We start from the raw sequence: 17,341 nt of genomic DNA on the forward strand, positions 1-17,341 counted from the left end.
GAGCCTTACATTCACTGCATGGAAGGACGCATCTCCACTTCAAACATAAAAAAATACTCAAACCCACTGTATTAAAAAATGGTACTTTAGCAATTTTGCTGCTAGACAGGTTTCTTCATGAGTACAGGGAAACTCCAGACTAACTCAGATACAAACTAGCTAGTATAGGGAAGATTTTTTAAAGTCTACTGCAAGCTTCAAAAATGACTACATAAATACAACACCACCAAATATGACACCCTTTTTCTCAGTGGAAATTCTCAAATTTGCGGGAACACAACCACATCACCTCATTCAGATAATGAAATGTAATTAAAATGCGCAAACGAATGAGGTACAAAATAAAAAATCAGATTCTGGAAATCTCCCTCCCTTTCCAAAGCTGTTTTCCAGATTTTACTTCTTCACCTTTCAGCTGCTTTTGTAATCACATTTCATTGCTGTGAAAATGCTTAAGCTGAAGTTGCAAAGTACAGCAATGATGTAGGCTGCAAAGTACTTAGGATTAGGAGACTGCTTGGAAAAGGAAGCAACATGATCATCAAGTGAGGTCAAGCAGGTACAACCCAATAGAACTCAGTAAACCAGTTGATTAATGACAAACCAAGGGGATAAGCAGCAGTCACTCAATTTATCTGTGCCAGTATGACAGGGTTAGAAGGGGGAAAATACACAAATATGTACTTACAACTCTGAATTCTTTCAATTTTTTGTCCCCTTCAGAAACAGCTCAAATTAACAAACAGGTTCAGTCTTCATAAACACATTGAATTAAAATTCTCTGTCAATATGTAAACAGGCTCTGTATTACTATAGCAGTTTTAGGTGCAGCTAAATATGTTTCAATTTATACTTCAACACTGCTTACTTACAAGTGGCCTATAAAGCATTAAGATATGTTCAACATATAAAAGAATTGAAAATTAACTGTTAATAGTGACATTTTTCCAAATATTACTATCGTGAAGCAGAATGAATAGACTATTTACATGGTTTAGCAGAAGGAAATTCCAATTTATACATCAAATTGATGTATTGATAAATTGTATTGATTTTCATACCAATGTTTGGAACATATTAGATAGCAACAGATATTCAAACTACCACATTTCTCCCAAGAACAAGACCATACAGCTACTAGTTATTGATCTGGCTGATAAATCTACACAATAACCACTGTGTGTATAGGTAACCATGGTTCACTGTCAATACCACACCTGCTCTTCACAGTTTAGTAGCCAGCACAACAGTACTTTTTTTCCATTTCAGTATTACAAGTGATCAGGTGAGGACAGAGGCCAACCTCATCCTTCTCTAGGGTTTTGTCCAGGGTGCTTTCAGGAGAAAGCATTTCCATTTCTCTTTTACAGCTGGAACAGCACAAATGGTCAATATGCTCCTGGAGAATCAGACAGGCTGAAGTAGGTAAACCCAAGCTTTTCCTGGTTTAATAGTCCACAAGCAACAGGCAAATCAAGACTGAAGAAGAAATATGCAGGAGTCAGCATAAGATAAAGCTGCATGACTTTATCTACATAAATTGATTTTGAAATTGTTTTCAGGACTACAGCATATGAAAGTAGCTGCTGCATCTTTACAGCAGCTCTGTTCTCTATCTTCACTTTCGCCTGTACTACGAAGCCCAAATGGAACATACCATGACTGTTCCTGTGTCATCCCATGAGTGGGGGGGAGAGGCAGAAGAAAACTCATTCATTTTCAGGACTGGCAACTTTAACTTACTGCTTAGGTGCACAGGAACTATGATCAACTACAAAATCCTACTGCCTTCTGGCATATAATGTCCCTAAGGATGGGATGTTTTCTAAGTATCATCTCGCCTCTTCCTCACTCAAGCTGTTTTTAATCTAGATACCAATGGGAAAATCCCAAGGACAGATAACAACTAGAACACATGCTTCTTTAGAGGGCTTTCAGTTCTCCCATCATTTTCTCTATTATTTCAGAGGTACTGAACTCACAAGTCTTGATTACAAACCCACTGAATCCAGCTCTATGAGGTGCTGTGCAGCAGTGGCACTCAGGATGGCCACATCCAGTGGCTTCACCTCAACATACACTCCTTATCCAAGCACTACCAAGATTTGTAAAGAAATTTTCAGAAGCCCATATAGTTTTTCTTCCATTCTTATGTCACAGGAACCTAAACATGAGGCTTTGACATTTTTTTAATGTCGTTTACACGTAGGTCTTCGGTAAGGAGCAATGATCTTATCCTGAATAATATGAGAAGAGAAACAGGAAAATTATTGTCAGGCTTGTGATAATCTTAAAATATTTTCATTCAGCTGCACCTAGGCAAATCATTCCATACAAATACAGTTGGGGTCCTACAAGTATTTAAAGTAGATGAGACAACCATAAAGGACAACACTAAGTCTTAAGAATTGTATATAAAATACTGAATTTAATAGTTTCATGAGCTACAAAAATCACATCAAAATTTCATATATATACAGTAAATCTTTTCAGAATGGATCATTTACACTTAAAGATGAAGACATTTTACACATAGAACTTGGTCTCTGCACCTAATTAAAATAGCTTTGACACAGTTTCACACAGTACTAAGATAAAAAAATAAAATAATCTTATCCTTTCTCATTGAAGCATTTGCATATGCTGCTATTTCCATTCTGCAAACTAAAAAGAATATTTAAATAAAGCAAATTAGTCCTGTAAACTGACATTTAAATAAAACACCTATACAGTTTAAATCCATCGTGAATGCAAGTTACTAAAAATATATCAAAACTGTTCAGCATAATGTCTGGACAGATATCTTGGTAAGCTCTGTTTTTCGTTCAGGTTCCAGCAGCTTTCTTCTAAAAGATTAAAGTATTTTCTGTCACCAGTCCATATGCATCAGTTTCAGATTCTAAATCATTCAAGTAGAACGGAGATCAATTTTGCCACCACATGTACGTTGAGGCTGTTTCCCAGAAGACGATAGCATTGCTTTACTGTTACCTTTTCAGGAAAACCTAAAACAAAAACATATAGTGCAACATCACTAGTCTGGGTTTGTTACTACTTTTTAGTCTTTTTTTTTTTCCAGTCAACATTTCTTAGTGCAGTTATCACAGTTTGCAGCAGGATTCACCCTCCCTCCAGCCCCCCTCAAAAAATGCATGAGGTTAGAAAACCAATTCACAACCAATTCATTGGATTTGTATCAGTTCTTCTATTACCAATACTACCATCTCTAAGATTTCACAAGAAACTTCAAAACATTCCTCTATTGTGTAACTACTGCTGATCTACCTTCCCTTCAGAGAGCTCAAAACATTCAGCAGTCTCAGGGAGGGGCAGCAGCACTAAATCCCTGCACAAGTGCTACTCCATATTGCATCCACAGAAGAACATGGCCACAGCAGAAAGAAAATGTGATATTTCTGCAGATGGACTAAACTGCACTTCTCAATAACCTTTATGTTGTACTTCCCACATGATCCCCTCTAATAGCTCAGGCAAATCACAAGTCTCTTCAGTGCCACCCATACAGATTAAATGATGAGCAAGGCTTATTCAGTGAGCGATCAAGCAGTAGAATTTTCCATGTAACTCAATGCTGACCACATTAAACATACTCAGAAATACAGACAGCATCAGAAATGTCCTTCTCATAGTAAGTGCATGGCCTGGCAGAAAGGAGGGAGTGCCAGTAAAAACTGCACTAGCCCAGGTGTTGTAGAAGGACAGTGTTGAGTACTGACTACCAAGCTGCTGAGAGTGAAGCAGTTTCGAGCAGCCAGCTGTCTGCTCTGTCCTTGCTTGCACTCTTACCTTACCCCAACTATGAGGTACAGTACATTTGCTTCAACCTGAGTGAAAGATGAACAGGAGTGGTGACTTAACTGTTAGAGTCATATAGTAAACTGCTGAAACTTGGCCACAATTATTTCATCATTCCCTATGAAGAAACACATAACTTTGACTCGGAGGTCATCACCACCCCAATTAACTCAGATGCACAAGCACACCGTAAGCACAAGCAGTGATATGTTTGCTCTGAAATTTTCACAACTCTTCAGAACAATTTCTCTTCCAGAGAGAGCTCAGGAGAGAATGTGCTTGGATGGTTACTGAGCCAAAGGAGGCTCTGAGGAAGAGGTGGTGTCTGGGAGGAGTTGTTCCATCCTTCCCTGCCAGTTATTAATGCCTCGAATGTGGACTGCTTTGGTAAACACATCTTCTGCCAGCTCCATCCACTCTGTCCAGCTTCCTGGCACTCACATTTGGGCAACTGCTCTTGTGTCTTTGGAACAATCACTTGCACTCCCATACACGCTTCCTTAGAGTTTTCACATTCCATTGATGAGTAAGGTACAGAATAAAGGCATTTGAAGAGCATACATGAAAATAAATATGTATTTATGCACATACACACATGTGCACACATAAACACTTACAGCCCAAGAAGCCTATTTGAATCTTGAAAATGTCAGAATTTCTCCTTCTACCTTTTGGCAACTGAAAGCCAAGAATTAATCTTCGGAACTCGTGGTTTCCTTTATCCCAAGCCTCCTCCCTCTGACTGTTAACATTGTCTTGCACTTTCTATCTTCTTGGCTCCACAGTGGCCTACATCAGGTTAGATTCAACAACTCCCAGTATGCTGGTGTTTGCTGCACAGCTCTCACTGTAGCATTTATGTCACACACAGTACCTGAGGACATTGACATCTTAGCAGCATGCACATACTTCCCTACCATGCTGGCTTTTGTTTCCTAAAAGCTTGCATACATTGCTAATAAGAAAAATGGAAAACACATCCTTACATCACTCTCATGAAAGCAGGTCACAGGTGCAAGAATGCTCTGTTCACATTTAATGATATTGCTGTGGGACCCACCAGAGTGACAAAGACAAATGACTGCAGTATTTCATTGAACTATAGTGCAATTACTATTTATACATTTAGATGTTAAAAGCACAAATAAATCTGGTCATGTTAAGAATGAACAATGACTGGACCTCACATATCAGAAAAGGCCATCAACTTCTTAAAATGCAGAACCATTTAGACAATCACGTTTCTTCTGATGATACTGTAGCTGCACTAGTAACAGCATCTGTTACAAAGAAGCTGACAGTCTGTTCACATAGTTTTCAGTTTACAGTTTCCTCATTCTTCAGTTTCTTGCACCAATAACATAGTTGCAATGGGTACAATTCCAAGCTTCCTGGTTTTGAAAATTTCAACCTAAATGTTGCTGTCACTACAGAACACAGTAGCAGAGAACTTATAACACATTTTGCTCTGAAAATACCATATTTCACAATAATTACTTGAAGTTTAGCATGGGAGAAATGCTTTCAGGGCAACACCCTTTGCTGCAGCCATAAATATATCCACTTCCAAAAAAAATAAAGAGCTTGCAAATTCTCAAAGGAAACTGAGATTACAGTACCTAAATTCACTAAAGATTTCTATCAGCCAAGATTCAAGTAATGCTTTTTTAAGCAAAAAATGGGAGAAGTTTTAAACACAAAGAAATGTCAGACTTGTGACTCAGTGCAGGGGGAAATGCATGTTCTGCCTATGACTCAGGAGTATATTCGAGAGGAAACCACTGAATGAGAGAGGCTTGCTTTATGTGTCATCAAAGTTGGAAAAGCAATATAGAGAGGGAAGGGAACTGCAAGAATTGTAAAACATTTACAAAACTACCTGCCATAATTATGGCAAAAGGGTACTCTGAGAGGTGGAATCCCAACCAACAAAAGACAGGTCTGCTATATGAACATATTGTTATATGGTGATGATCTGGATAATCCTCAAATTCAAAAGCCTGACTTGTCTTCAGAGTTCAGTTCTGGTTTGCAAAAATACTGAACCCCACAGATGTCTCTGCAGATGAGCTCTGAACAGAAAGCATGGTATCACTCCAAGCACTATGAAACCGTGAAAGTCAGGTTTCACAAACTGCTCACCCCAAAGTAATGGAGCCTTCCAAACATAAATTTCTCTATTGTCTCAGTTCTCCCTTTGTAAAATACAAGCAACATTAACCCTATTGCACCTCTCAGTAATGTTGCACAGTCTGATTTAACAGTGGAAAAACCCCAGTTGTATCTAAAAAAAGAGAAAATGGGAAATTTGGTGCTCAAAAGAGACCTTGAGCAGCATGATAAGCCTATACAAGCCAAATCCAGCTCTGTTAAGTTCAAGTATCTTGACATCAGTCTACATGAATATGGAAGAGAGCTGTGCTAAAAGGCTGTCTGAAAATAGAACAGATCCATTAAAGAAGAGAGGCTATGAAAAATCACTGCATGGTATGGTATGTAACAACACAGCACATTCTTGTGTGTTTATATTCATAAACACCTAAGCTTAGTGCTGGCAACTCTAGCTTCACTGTGCAACCTTGATAATATTCTCCAAAAGTAGCAATTTCAAATATAACAAGTAATATATGAAAAAACAAACTAAAACTGTGAAAGAAAGAAATACATAGAAACAAATCACATTTCTCAGAACTCTAAGTTACTGCAGAAGTCAAAGCAAAAAATGACAAATTACTCAAGGTCAGTGCTGTCTTATTCTTTGAGCAATCTGGTTTAGCAGAAGGGGGTTGGAAATAGATGATCTTTAAGGTCTCTTCAAACACAAACCTTTCCATGATTCCATGGATGCTTTTCTTGCTGAGTGACAATAAATTGATCTGATGTCAGCAGGACAGTTTCTTAGCAGATAGTAACAGCTACACTTTTACAGTAACAGCTGCTTGCCCTTTTTTACAAAGAAAATTCTGATTAATTTACTTCAGTTTTAATTCTTATTGAAGTGTATTCAGTGTACTGATACTGCTGAGTCTTGTTGCTTGACTCCTTCTTCAAAAAGAAAACCACTTAGAAAACGAAATAACTGACTAAGAACTGTCTTTTATAGAAAATAGAGATGGCTCAATAGATTGGTTACTCCTCAACAAAGAACTATCTGTATCATCTGAAATTCCCTGTCAGCAGCTGTAAATGTGTGGAAGGGAGAAGGCAAGCAGCTCAAACACTGAGAACCACAAACAGACTTCCTAAGCTGGCAGGATATGTTGATTTACCACAGTTGTGAGTAACACTGGCTGCTGAGTAAATAGTTTCAACTTTTAACAAAGGTATTCCTTCATTGCGCTTCATTAACAGAGCATTTTGCATGCCAAAACTTTCTTCTTAGCTTATGAAGAAAAGCTATATAAATAAAATAAATATAGACCTCACCACAGAAGCTGGCTCTTACAAAACATTAAAAAAAAACAGTAGAAATTTAGAGAAACAAAATTTAGCCAAACAACGAGAATCAACCAATCATAAGAACTGAGTGGTCTGAAAGAAATGCAAAATAAAAAGATTGGATTAGTCCCAGTAAAAAAAAAAACCAAAAACATATATTGGCATTTCTGAAGAATAATGTAGAAATGGGTATTTTGCAGCACATACCAAATTCCAAAGGGAATCCATGAAGATTTGCTATTTCTCTTGGGGTAAAGTACCTCAGTTTTAGTGTTGACAATTTCATAAGCTTCTCTTCTTCTGGTAACTCGTCAATGTGTTTAAACACTGATTCAAGCTATGAAGAATATCAAAACCAAGAAATATGACTGATGCAGGCTAAATATGTAAAATTTACAGTCACATGTTAATAGAATATTTCCTTAATTATCAAAGTGACAAAGACAACAGCATGTTTTGCTTGAAAGCATCATTTGCATTCTGTTTTTGCAGCCAACATCTCAACACATGGACTTTCAAGAAAGAAATCAATGTTGCCATGAGGACATTCATAATTTCTTCCTCCAATTCCAAGCTATACCAATACTTAATGGGGCAATCAAAAAATAAACATTTTTTAATGACAAAGGACAGTGACTTAATATAACTCAATACCAGACCATTCATACAAATTAAGCTGTGTGGATGCAACTGTTTTAATACACTCACTTTGAGATTACTCTGAATTCCAGAGCTGCATTCCTCTTATACTTGGAAATGCCCTATAATATCATTGACCAGCACAGAAGTGCAGGAGGAAGGGCTTGTGTACAACACAGGCTTTGTGAAAAGTATCTTTGAATGCTGATTAACCAGTACTTTTATTACCTTCCCCAATGCCTAAATATCACTTGGTCATGAACTTACTACCAGCAGTAGAACTCTTCAAAATACTCTTCTCAGATAAATAAAAATTTTGAAAGTCAAACATGTTAAACATCTGACAATATTAACTGAACTATATACATACAAAAAACAGGCCATGATTCATAACAGTGTACTGTAGGTTCTCCATAGAACTAGTAATTTTTAAGGTTTTAACATATCCCTGTGAAACCTCTGTATGACATGACAGATAATAAAATAATAGCAACTCATATCCTCCTCACAGAGAGACACAGATATAATTTTGGTCTAAACAAACTGCTAGGAACACAAAGTAAACCAATTGGAAACTCAGTTGTCATAAAATGTAGATTGAAAAGATTTTTTTCATATAATATTCAGAATAACAACAGAGAAGACAGAAAAAACCACAAGTTTCGGAAGAAGTCTAGTGTTTTAAAAACAAGTCATTCTATGTTAGACTATATACTTACCTGTACATCTACTGCTGTCTGCAGAACTGAGCCAGTTCCTTCTACATAGTGTCCATACCTTAACAACAACAACAATCTTAAATTAATATTTTCACAGGATTTCATAGCATTGACAACTGCAAAGACACAGGGAGGTTATCTGGGTTCCTTTGCCTTGATGATCAAACAGCATCCTGGATAGATAAAGCAGAAAGCCTTGTTATAAATTCTGATAACCTCTGGAGTGCAGTACCCTCTGAATCTGCTCTCTGGGGATGAGTCTGCCCTCAGTGCTCAAGGGTTTATCCACACTAGTGTCTTATGCATGGCAACTACACACAGCCAAGGAATTCAAGCATAGGACCACCAAAAACCAACATCTACATTGCCTAAACCAATTTTACATTAAGGAATAATGCATTAAAGGTCAAATGGCCCCAGGGGTTCAAATCAGCTCTCCTTATTAAAAGGAGGACCACTAGTGTAAGCCTCCAGCTTTCATGTCAAAGCATTAGGAACAAAGTGCTTCAGTCAGGTTTAACTTCTGCTTCCTTGTGGTTTTTCCACTGAAGGAAGGGAGATGGCCAGGCATCTATGCAGAGCAGTAGAAGAAAGAAAGAAGAAAAAAATTAAATCCAAGTAAACAGTAAGTAAACTTGCATTCTGAAACCTATGATAGCTGTTCTGCATGTTTGGTGGTTGATTGCTTAAGATGTTTACTTTGTAGTCTCTTCAAGGCTATCATTTAAATATAATTATGGGCTCTCAGAAACATGCTCTATTGGTTTAACTATGGCAATTTGAACATTCTGAACAGAAAGAGTGAGTCAAGACAACAGATGGCTTTGCCCTGTGGAGGAACTTCAGAAGATCCCCTGCCTTAGAGGGATGTGGTCTGCATCAATCGTTAACAGACACTCTTCTCTAGTTTAATCTGTACAACTGTAAAGACAATTATAAAGGTCTTTTGTTCCACTTGGGACCCATTCTTAAAGCACGGCACAAGTTGTGTTTCAAGCCTCTCTAATTCCACAGTGAATAAAAGAATACTCTTCCTTCAGCACAGACACAATGACCCAGCATGGCTCAATCTTGAGTATTTCATCCTCAGCTGAAAAAACTACAATTAGATCTGCCAGTAACAGCCAGAGAAGCACCCATTTTAAAACAAAGTGGTTAGAAATCTTCTTCGAGATCAGAAGACCTAAACACTGTTACAGATTAAATACACATAGAACTTAACTGTTTTGTAAATACATCACCTTTAAAGGGTTAGCTGCATTCTGCAAATTCCCCAAACACAAAGTTTAACAATATAACACACACAGCACTGAGGAATCCTCATCCTCTTCCTCTTATATAGCATCTGGTAATAGTGCAGTTTAATATAACTGAGCCAAAATAAGTAAGTGGGATAAAATTCAAAGTGGTATTGAAGAGTTTTATTGGGAGAAATAAATACTCCTGTCTAAATAACTTGCATTAGAGTACAGAACTCCTCCCCCCTGCCCCCAAAAAAAATCCAGTTGGTGTCCATGTGCTTTGATGGCTGTGTGTGTGTGTGTTTTTAATACAAATGTGGGCATATGGCTAATGTAATGTTAGCTGGATTGTCATTAATTATTATTGAAGCTGCTGACCATGGTAAAGTTAACATTCCTACCTTAGACCCAGAACAATATTTATTGACATAATTAAATTTTGTCACAGTAAAAAAATGATGTATTGATTTTCTGACATTTCATTGCAAGTGATAATGAAAGAAGTTGGCTTAAGAAATTAGTCTTCAATTTTCATCTGATTCAAGATTCCCTCCCTCTTTTATTTCTGTAAGCTTTGAAAAAAAAATATCTTCTCATTTCATACATGTATTTTTTCTGGGTATATTGTGTCATATATTATGACTGACAAAAAGTAATTTCCACAAAGTGAGAAATCTCTTCTGTAATTGATATCTGCACTATTTCGAAAGGTATCGCTTCTCATGTCAATAGCATATCAAAAATTTTAAGTATGTCCAGAATGATTGTATCTAGAGAAGTTAGATATAATTTTCATTTTCTCTGTCCTTTAAAATAGTCAATTTCCTTTCAAAACTTCATCTGCCACAAACATACTCCCAAGAGAAACCATGGTGTTGGTAGTCTCACTGAACTCGGCAATCATTTACTAAGTGCCCAGGAATTCAGTGTCAGAAGGGCACACAGAATTACCTCCTTGATCTCTCACACATTATAGGCCATTACATTTTGCTCCACCAAAGCTTTTCAAAAGATATACTGGTATAGCAAAAATCAGTAAGGACTAGAGGAGCCATACCCAGATTATTTCAATCACATGAACCTTGCTAGAAAATACCTGAAAACCAAAGAGAAAAGAAGGAAAATTTTCTCCCATTCTCAAATGCAACTTACAAGAAAGACACCAGACAGGCACAGCAGCAGAGGGATTCTCTGTATTACTGTTATTACTATTATTCTATTATTACTGGGAGGGCTGTTCCATCCCGTTCAGGGGTCTTTTTCCTAGATCTCATGTTTCAGAGAAACATGAAAGCAGAACTTCTGGAACAGATACAGCAGGGACTTATTCTTGGCCTTAGAAAGTGACTTTAATGAAATGTAATTATAAACCTTCTCTTAATACAGAGCTGTAAACGAGATGATTACATTGAGAACCATGCTGGCAACCTTCCTTCCCAAAGGCTCTTGAAATACAGAACAAAGATGGTAAATCAGACAGAATTACCACCACAAGTACCTCCATATCAGCAGAGGGTTAAGAGTCATGTTGCCCTGGTGTCACATTTCCACTGCTGTGTACAGAGACTTGATAGGAACTATTCAGGAGCCTCCTTCAGTGTGATTTTGATAAACATGACTACAAACTACCATGACGTATTCTAGTGAAATCTCAAGTGGCTAGTTACTTTCAATGACACGTAAGGCGTATGTAAGACACATCAGACACCATTCTGGCTAAAGGGTTTTTTTGACTACTTAAGAAAGAGATTCCATGAGCTGCTGACTCTCCTCAACTCAAAAGAGTGAGGGCAGAAAAGACACATACATATATATCAATGAGAGCTGAGAGAAGGCCTTTCCCATTGCACAAATTTCCAACTTTTGAAATGATTTTTCTTCTTTATTGTCTAAAAGTTAAAAATAAAAATAAAAAAAATCTGCAGGAATTCTGTCAATCTGGCACTCTAATTACTACTAATTAAAAAAAAAAGTTACAATTAGCTTTAACTCATTATCCAAGCCATTTTATTGAAACACTCAGCAAATTCAAAAAACAAATCCAATTGGAAAAATTTATCAGCATTAAAAAGTCTCACGAATTTGCAGGCTCCAACTGGAATGTTTCAATACAAATGCATTCAGTGGAAAAGCTCCTCACCAGTTGTCCATGGAGTTCCAGAACAATCACCAACTTCCAGAAGTCAAACTTAAATTTGCAAGGTACAAATCACAGACAGAAAAGCACCAATGTTCTGCTCCATCAAATATGATTTTAACGCAACAACCTAACTGGTTTCATGACAATCCACAGCTATTCTGATCTACATAGCTGAAAAATCCAAGAAATCAATAAAATGTACAGTGGAGACAGATTTAATGAGCAATGGATCTGTCATGCATGACACTTTGTAACTTCATTGAGCAATATAAAGAAATTCATTAATGAATCAGCACTATACCAGTCTACTGGAACCATATTTCCGCAGGGGTAATTAAGCTTCTGTGAAGGTCAACAACAATGGGAACTGTCTTTTGTGAATGCCTTTTTGGAGTGGGCACATGATGTTCTGCCAGACGGATTCTCATGCAGGCATTCCACTGGACCAACAAGCACGCTATATATGGAAATTTCTTTCAAAGGCCTAGGATTTTTTGATGAAACACCTCTCTGTGTGATTTTACAGGACATAAGAGAGAAAATATACTTAAAATTTCAGGACATGATTTAGCAAGACATTTTATTGGCAACTTACCCTTTTGTAAAACACGTGGATCTCCGGCAGGTGGGTTTAACAATGTCTAACAAGAAAGCATAGCGCAGTAAGGACTTTGGCGATAAAAAATACTGAGTCATTTCTTCATTTTCCTCTTCCAAGAAGTCTTTCAGCATTTGAATAGAGGAATCATTATCCTGATTATGTTTCCTTTGCATTTCTTCTACTGTTTCAAGCTTAAATAGAAAGGCCCTTTTGGGTAAACTCTCCTTGCTGCTACAATCTGGATCAATGTTTGGATGCAGATTCTTCTTTTCAGAGGACAAAGAAGAACTGGTTTCACTCACTTTGTCAGCAACCTCTTCACTGAGTAAATCTTCTGGATCCTGATCTGGGAATCTTGTCAATATCTAAGAGGAAATTGTGACAAAATAAAATTAAAGAACTGTATTTAATAAACAACTTGACAGCCAACCATACAGTGAGTAAGAATTCCTTCAGATATGTTCAGAATAAAGCAAGTAACCTTTAGATGTTATTTTCATGGGGTTTTCAAACACAATAGCATTGAGATTTATTGATCTATTGGCAATGATGTCGGAACAACCTCAAATAATTGCATTTGCAAAAAGATCTTTCCAAGTGTGTAAAAAAGGTAGCAGTATGACCTGTTTTCTAGCCCACCACCAGGCTAGAAAACACATCTCCCAACTGCTTAAAGCCATCTAAGCAACAGATATGCACATCAGTCCTTACAAAGCTCAATATCCAGGCTGAAAAAAGCACACAGAATTTAACTTTTCTGTTGAAGTACTAATTCTTCTTCTCCATTTGTCAACACAAGCTGAAAATTTTACCCTCAATCTTCATGAAATGAATAAATTCAAGTAACACGAATAGACTCACTTGACCAGGAGCTTGAAAGGAAAATGGTTCTTGGTGAAGCCTCGCAATTAGAAAATACCGCAGCCTAGAATTGGGAATGCCAAGCTGTAATCAAAATTCAGAAGCCTTTAGTCCATGTGATAGTTGAGATAAAGTGGTCTATAGCATTACACAAGTTATCTGCCATTACATGCAGTAACAGAACTATAACATATTTTGTGACTTCAGAGATATCAGTATTAACAGAATCAGAGATTCATAAAATGCTTTGTGTTGGAAGGGACCTTGAAGGTCATCCAGTTCCAAGCCCCCTGCTGTGGGCAGGGACACCTTCCACTAGACCGGGCTGCTCAGAGCCCCATCCAACCTGGCCTTGAACACTTCCAGGGATGGGGCATCCACAGATTCTCTAAACAACCCATTCCAGTGCCTCACCATCCTCATCAGAAAGAAATTCCTCCTGATTCTAATCTAAAACTATTCTTTAATTTTGAATCCATTTCCCCCTTGTCCTGTCACTTCAGACTCTTATAAAAAGTCCCTCTGTCTTTCTTGTAGTCTCCCATCAGGTACTGGAAGGCTGCAATTAGGTCACCCTGAAGCCTCCTTTTTTCCAGGGTATTCTCTGGGTATTAGTTGATAACACCTACACACTTGTAACTTCCATACCTAGGGACTTCCAAAGAACCAAGTGAGCAATTATTCTTTGTATCTCATAGTTTTGACTTTCACTGTAACTGAATATGAAGAAAATTTTATGTGATGCAAGAAGAAAAATTTACATGCCTCATGATTTCTTGGGACAGGTACTATCTGTTTCCTGTTGAAAGCAAAAAAGTCTCTCTTTGCCTTTTTGAACAAGGAATTATAAGACACCTAACAATTAAAAAAATCTACCACAATTGGTTTTCAAGCTACACTCGATTAGCGTCTCTCAAATATTTATGGTACTTCACTGATTCCAGTTAGTCTTGCACAATCTAAAATCACTCTCAAACTTTTTTTCAGTTGCCAGGGTAACATGGAAACAAAGCTCCTCCTCCCACAAGAAACAGTCACATTTTCTGTGCTGGGAAATCCAGAGGCACAGCACTTCTGAAGCAATGAGGCTCCTGCAGGGAAAACCACCTTCCTGGTTACAGTGTACATTCATGCCTTCTTAAAAATATCAAATGGCAGCAAAGCAATATGGGACTAGGATCTGAACACAAACAGCAATACGAATATGCCAGTATGAGAAATTAGAAGTCATGTCAGTTGGTTTTCTCATTCAAGTGTATCTTCAGCTTTAGGCATGACTCTCTTTTTTAATACAAAAGAGAATTTTCAAATTTTCTTGGACTCAGTGCAATTTGAACTATTAACTAATATTAGAGCAATTTTAGTACTCACACAGGTTGGAGACAAGAGAAATTCCTGATATTTAAATCCACATGTTGCTAGTGTTTGCAAAAGTTCATTTCTGAAAGGAATAATAAAGCAATTACTCCCCTCACATAGCCATTAGCCCCGTTTTTAATCCTAAATAAAAACAGATTAAATGCAACATCATATTCATTGAAATAATTGGACAGCAAATTATTGATACATCATCCATTACTGAATTTGAGAGATAACATAGGAAGTTCAGTGTTACACACTATTATACATTCAATGGCACCTCACTCTTACTACAGTGCAAATACCTCTTCAAAAAAACATCCCATCTCTAGGAGAGTAACTGTAGTGTGTCAACAAGGAAAGCAATCAGAGGGCAAGACAGTCTCTTTATTGGGACTCACTACGTCCTTTTGCTCACATACACAGCACCAGCCAAGCCTAACAAAAAGGCTAAGTTGAGGGATGACAAAAATCAGTGGCTTTGATTATAAAAGTGAGGTGGGACTACTTTATAAACAATGGAAAAAGACTGTAAGGGAAAGAATCTTAAAAATACTTTTCTTTTGTATTCCATGCAGACAGCACTAGGCTGGAACTATACAAAAGGCAGAAGCTGTGACCTGTACCAGGCACTGCATGTGAGACTGCATCCCAGGTGTCGTAAGAGAAAACAAGTGTCCTAACTGAGGTGTTTTCTGAAGTACAGCTTGTCCCAAGCACTGGCCAGCAAGGCAAGGAATCCTGGGCTCTACAAGAGAGGACTGTGATCACTGAACCAGTGAGAGAGATTTCAATGTCTCCCAGCTGCCTGCCACATTCATTAAGAGCATGATACGCAGGGTGGCTGTTGGTGCTTTAAGGAATGCATGGAAAGACCCCACTCCATTCCAGCAAGAACTGAGAAGGAAGATTGCAACTCTCTTTCTCCTACTTTGGTCACAAGAGAGGAGAGTGCTCCTGCTGTCATTAGGTAACTGTAGTGACACCTTTCCTCTTCCACATTTCAGATTAAGAACCTTCTTAGTGTATCTCTGACCATTTAATGGCAGCCCTGAACCCGGGGATAATCTACGATCAACAAAGATACTCAAGAAAGCCGCTAGACTGTTCTGTGACCATAACACAAGATACCATGGCATCCTGTCATGAACAATCCCCTGAAACCTCTGAGTGTTACACCTTTTGTTATTTTTCTTTGAAAAGGAATTCTGACCTTTTCTAAAGAAAACATCAAATCAAATCAAATCCACATCAAATAATATAATAAATAAAATACTGTTGTATTTTATCTGCTTAGAGAGATAACAGGTTATTTAGCAAGTTCTTTTCACAACCTAAGATTTTAATTCCTGTCCCATCTCAAACTATTTTGTTAACTCCAATGCTAGGAAATAAAAATCCCTTCTAAAGAATAAATCACTTCTCCTTCTAGAACAGAATCCTTTTTGCAAACTAAAACCTGCATATATTAACAAGAGTTTACCTTGCAGAAGAGGATTCAAATCCTTTAACGTTTTCTAAAAGTAGGTATTTTGGAAGCTTCTGAAGCCTACAAGGAAAAAAAAGCAAATCAGAGTAACAAGTTGTAACGTACATTATATTCATTCACTGATCTGTTTAGCTAGGAGAAAGATCAAAGTATTTCCACATCATGCTAGCTGTTAAAGTTTAGCATCCTTTAAAAACCAACCATATTAAAAATGCAGACTGCTGGTGAAAACCACAAATCCCACCTATATTTGGATGAAGAGCTGTACCCTCTTGTACTCCATGCATGTACTTTTGAAAATGTTTAACACTGTTCATTTCCTAAAGCACAATAATATTATTCAACAGATTCAGTATGTAATAGGAAATATAACTGTTGGGGGAACACAAATTGCTACTTAGCCATAAAACTGTTGTTTTCAAGTTGCTTGTACCCAAAATCAATGTCAAAATGTCACATAAACCTTACTGATAACACATCAGAACCAGTATTAATTTAACTGATTTAAGAAACACAACATAATTAGAGTTCAAACTGCAGATATTCTCAACTTTCTAAACTTGACTTCTTTATTTTGATGGGGGGGAGGGAAGGAGGTGTCTCAACTTTAGCAAGATCTGTACAAAGGTCTGGAAATAGGCACATTCCAAGAACAGCATATTAAATCTCTGGAGAAATTGACATGCCCAAACTGTGCCAGCAGCTCTAACAATTGTTCCAACAATTTAGAAGCATGATTCAGACTGATTCAGATTCAAGTCTCTGGTAACATTCCGTAGCACTGTAGTAAGGCCATTGTAGACACAGAATGTCTCTCACACACTGGGAGGATCTCAGAACAACATACAGAAGTAGGATATTAATGCCCCCAGACAGCAGGTTCATACTTATTGAAGTTAGTGACTTTGGACTTCCACTGGAACAAATCATAGCAGAATTTGTTTCAGCACATTTTTAATTACCACCAATTAAAGTCATCACATGAATAAAAGAACCAATGCATTTCACAAGAAACTGGAAAATCTACAAGAAAATAAG

The 17,341-nt window shown here is 37.4% G+C and overlaps 1 protein-coding gene across 4 annotated transcripts in view; it reads right to left on the reverse strand.

Annotated features, from left to right (window-relative positions):
• Positions 1-2,408: 2,408 nt before the first annotated feature.
• TRDMT1 (tRNA aspartic acid methyltransferase 1) overlaps positions 2,409-17,341 on the reverse strand; it is a 28,819-nt gene continuing 13,886 nt past the window's right edge. For 3 of the 4 annotated variants that reach the window (XM_005518764.2, XM_088061462.1, XM_014248415.2), the window contains exons 5-11: positions 16,298-16,363; positions 14,827-14,896; positions 13,456-13,539; positions 12,589-12,959; positions 8,613-8,670; positions 7,462-7,591; positions 2,409-3,005 (exon numbers count right to left, since the gene is read on the reverse strand). In XM_005518764.2, the coding sequence (XP_005518821.1) occupies positions 2,905-3,005; positions 7,462-7,591; positions 8,613-8,670; positions 12,589-12,959; positions 13,456-13,539; positions 14,827-14,896; positions 16,298-16,363 (880 nt within the window). In that variant the 3' untranslated portion in view covers positions 2,409-2,904. The other variant, XM_088061456.1, reaches the window with a different exon arrangement.

This window comes from Pseudopodoces humilis, chromosome 1, assembly GCF_049639895.1.
Source record: "Pseudopodoces humilis isolate 2021_Gansu_Grassland_sample_001 chromosome 1, ASM4963989v1, whole genome shotgun sequence".
Lineage (NCBI taxonomy): Eukaryota > Metazoa > Chordata > Aves > Passeriformes > Paridae > Pseudopodoces > Pseudopodoces humilis.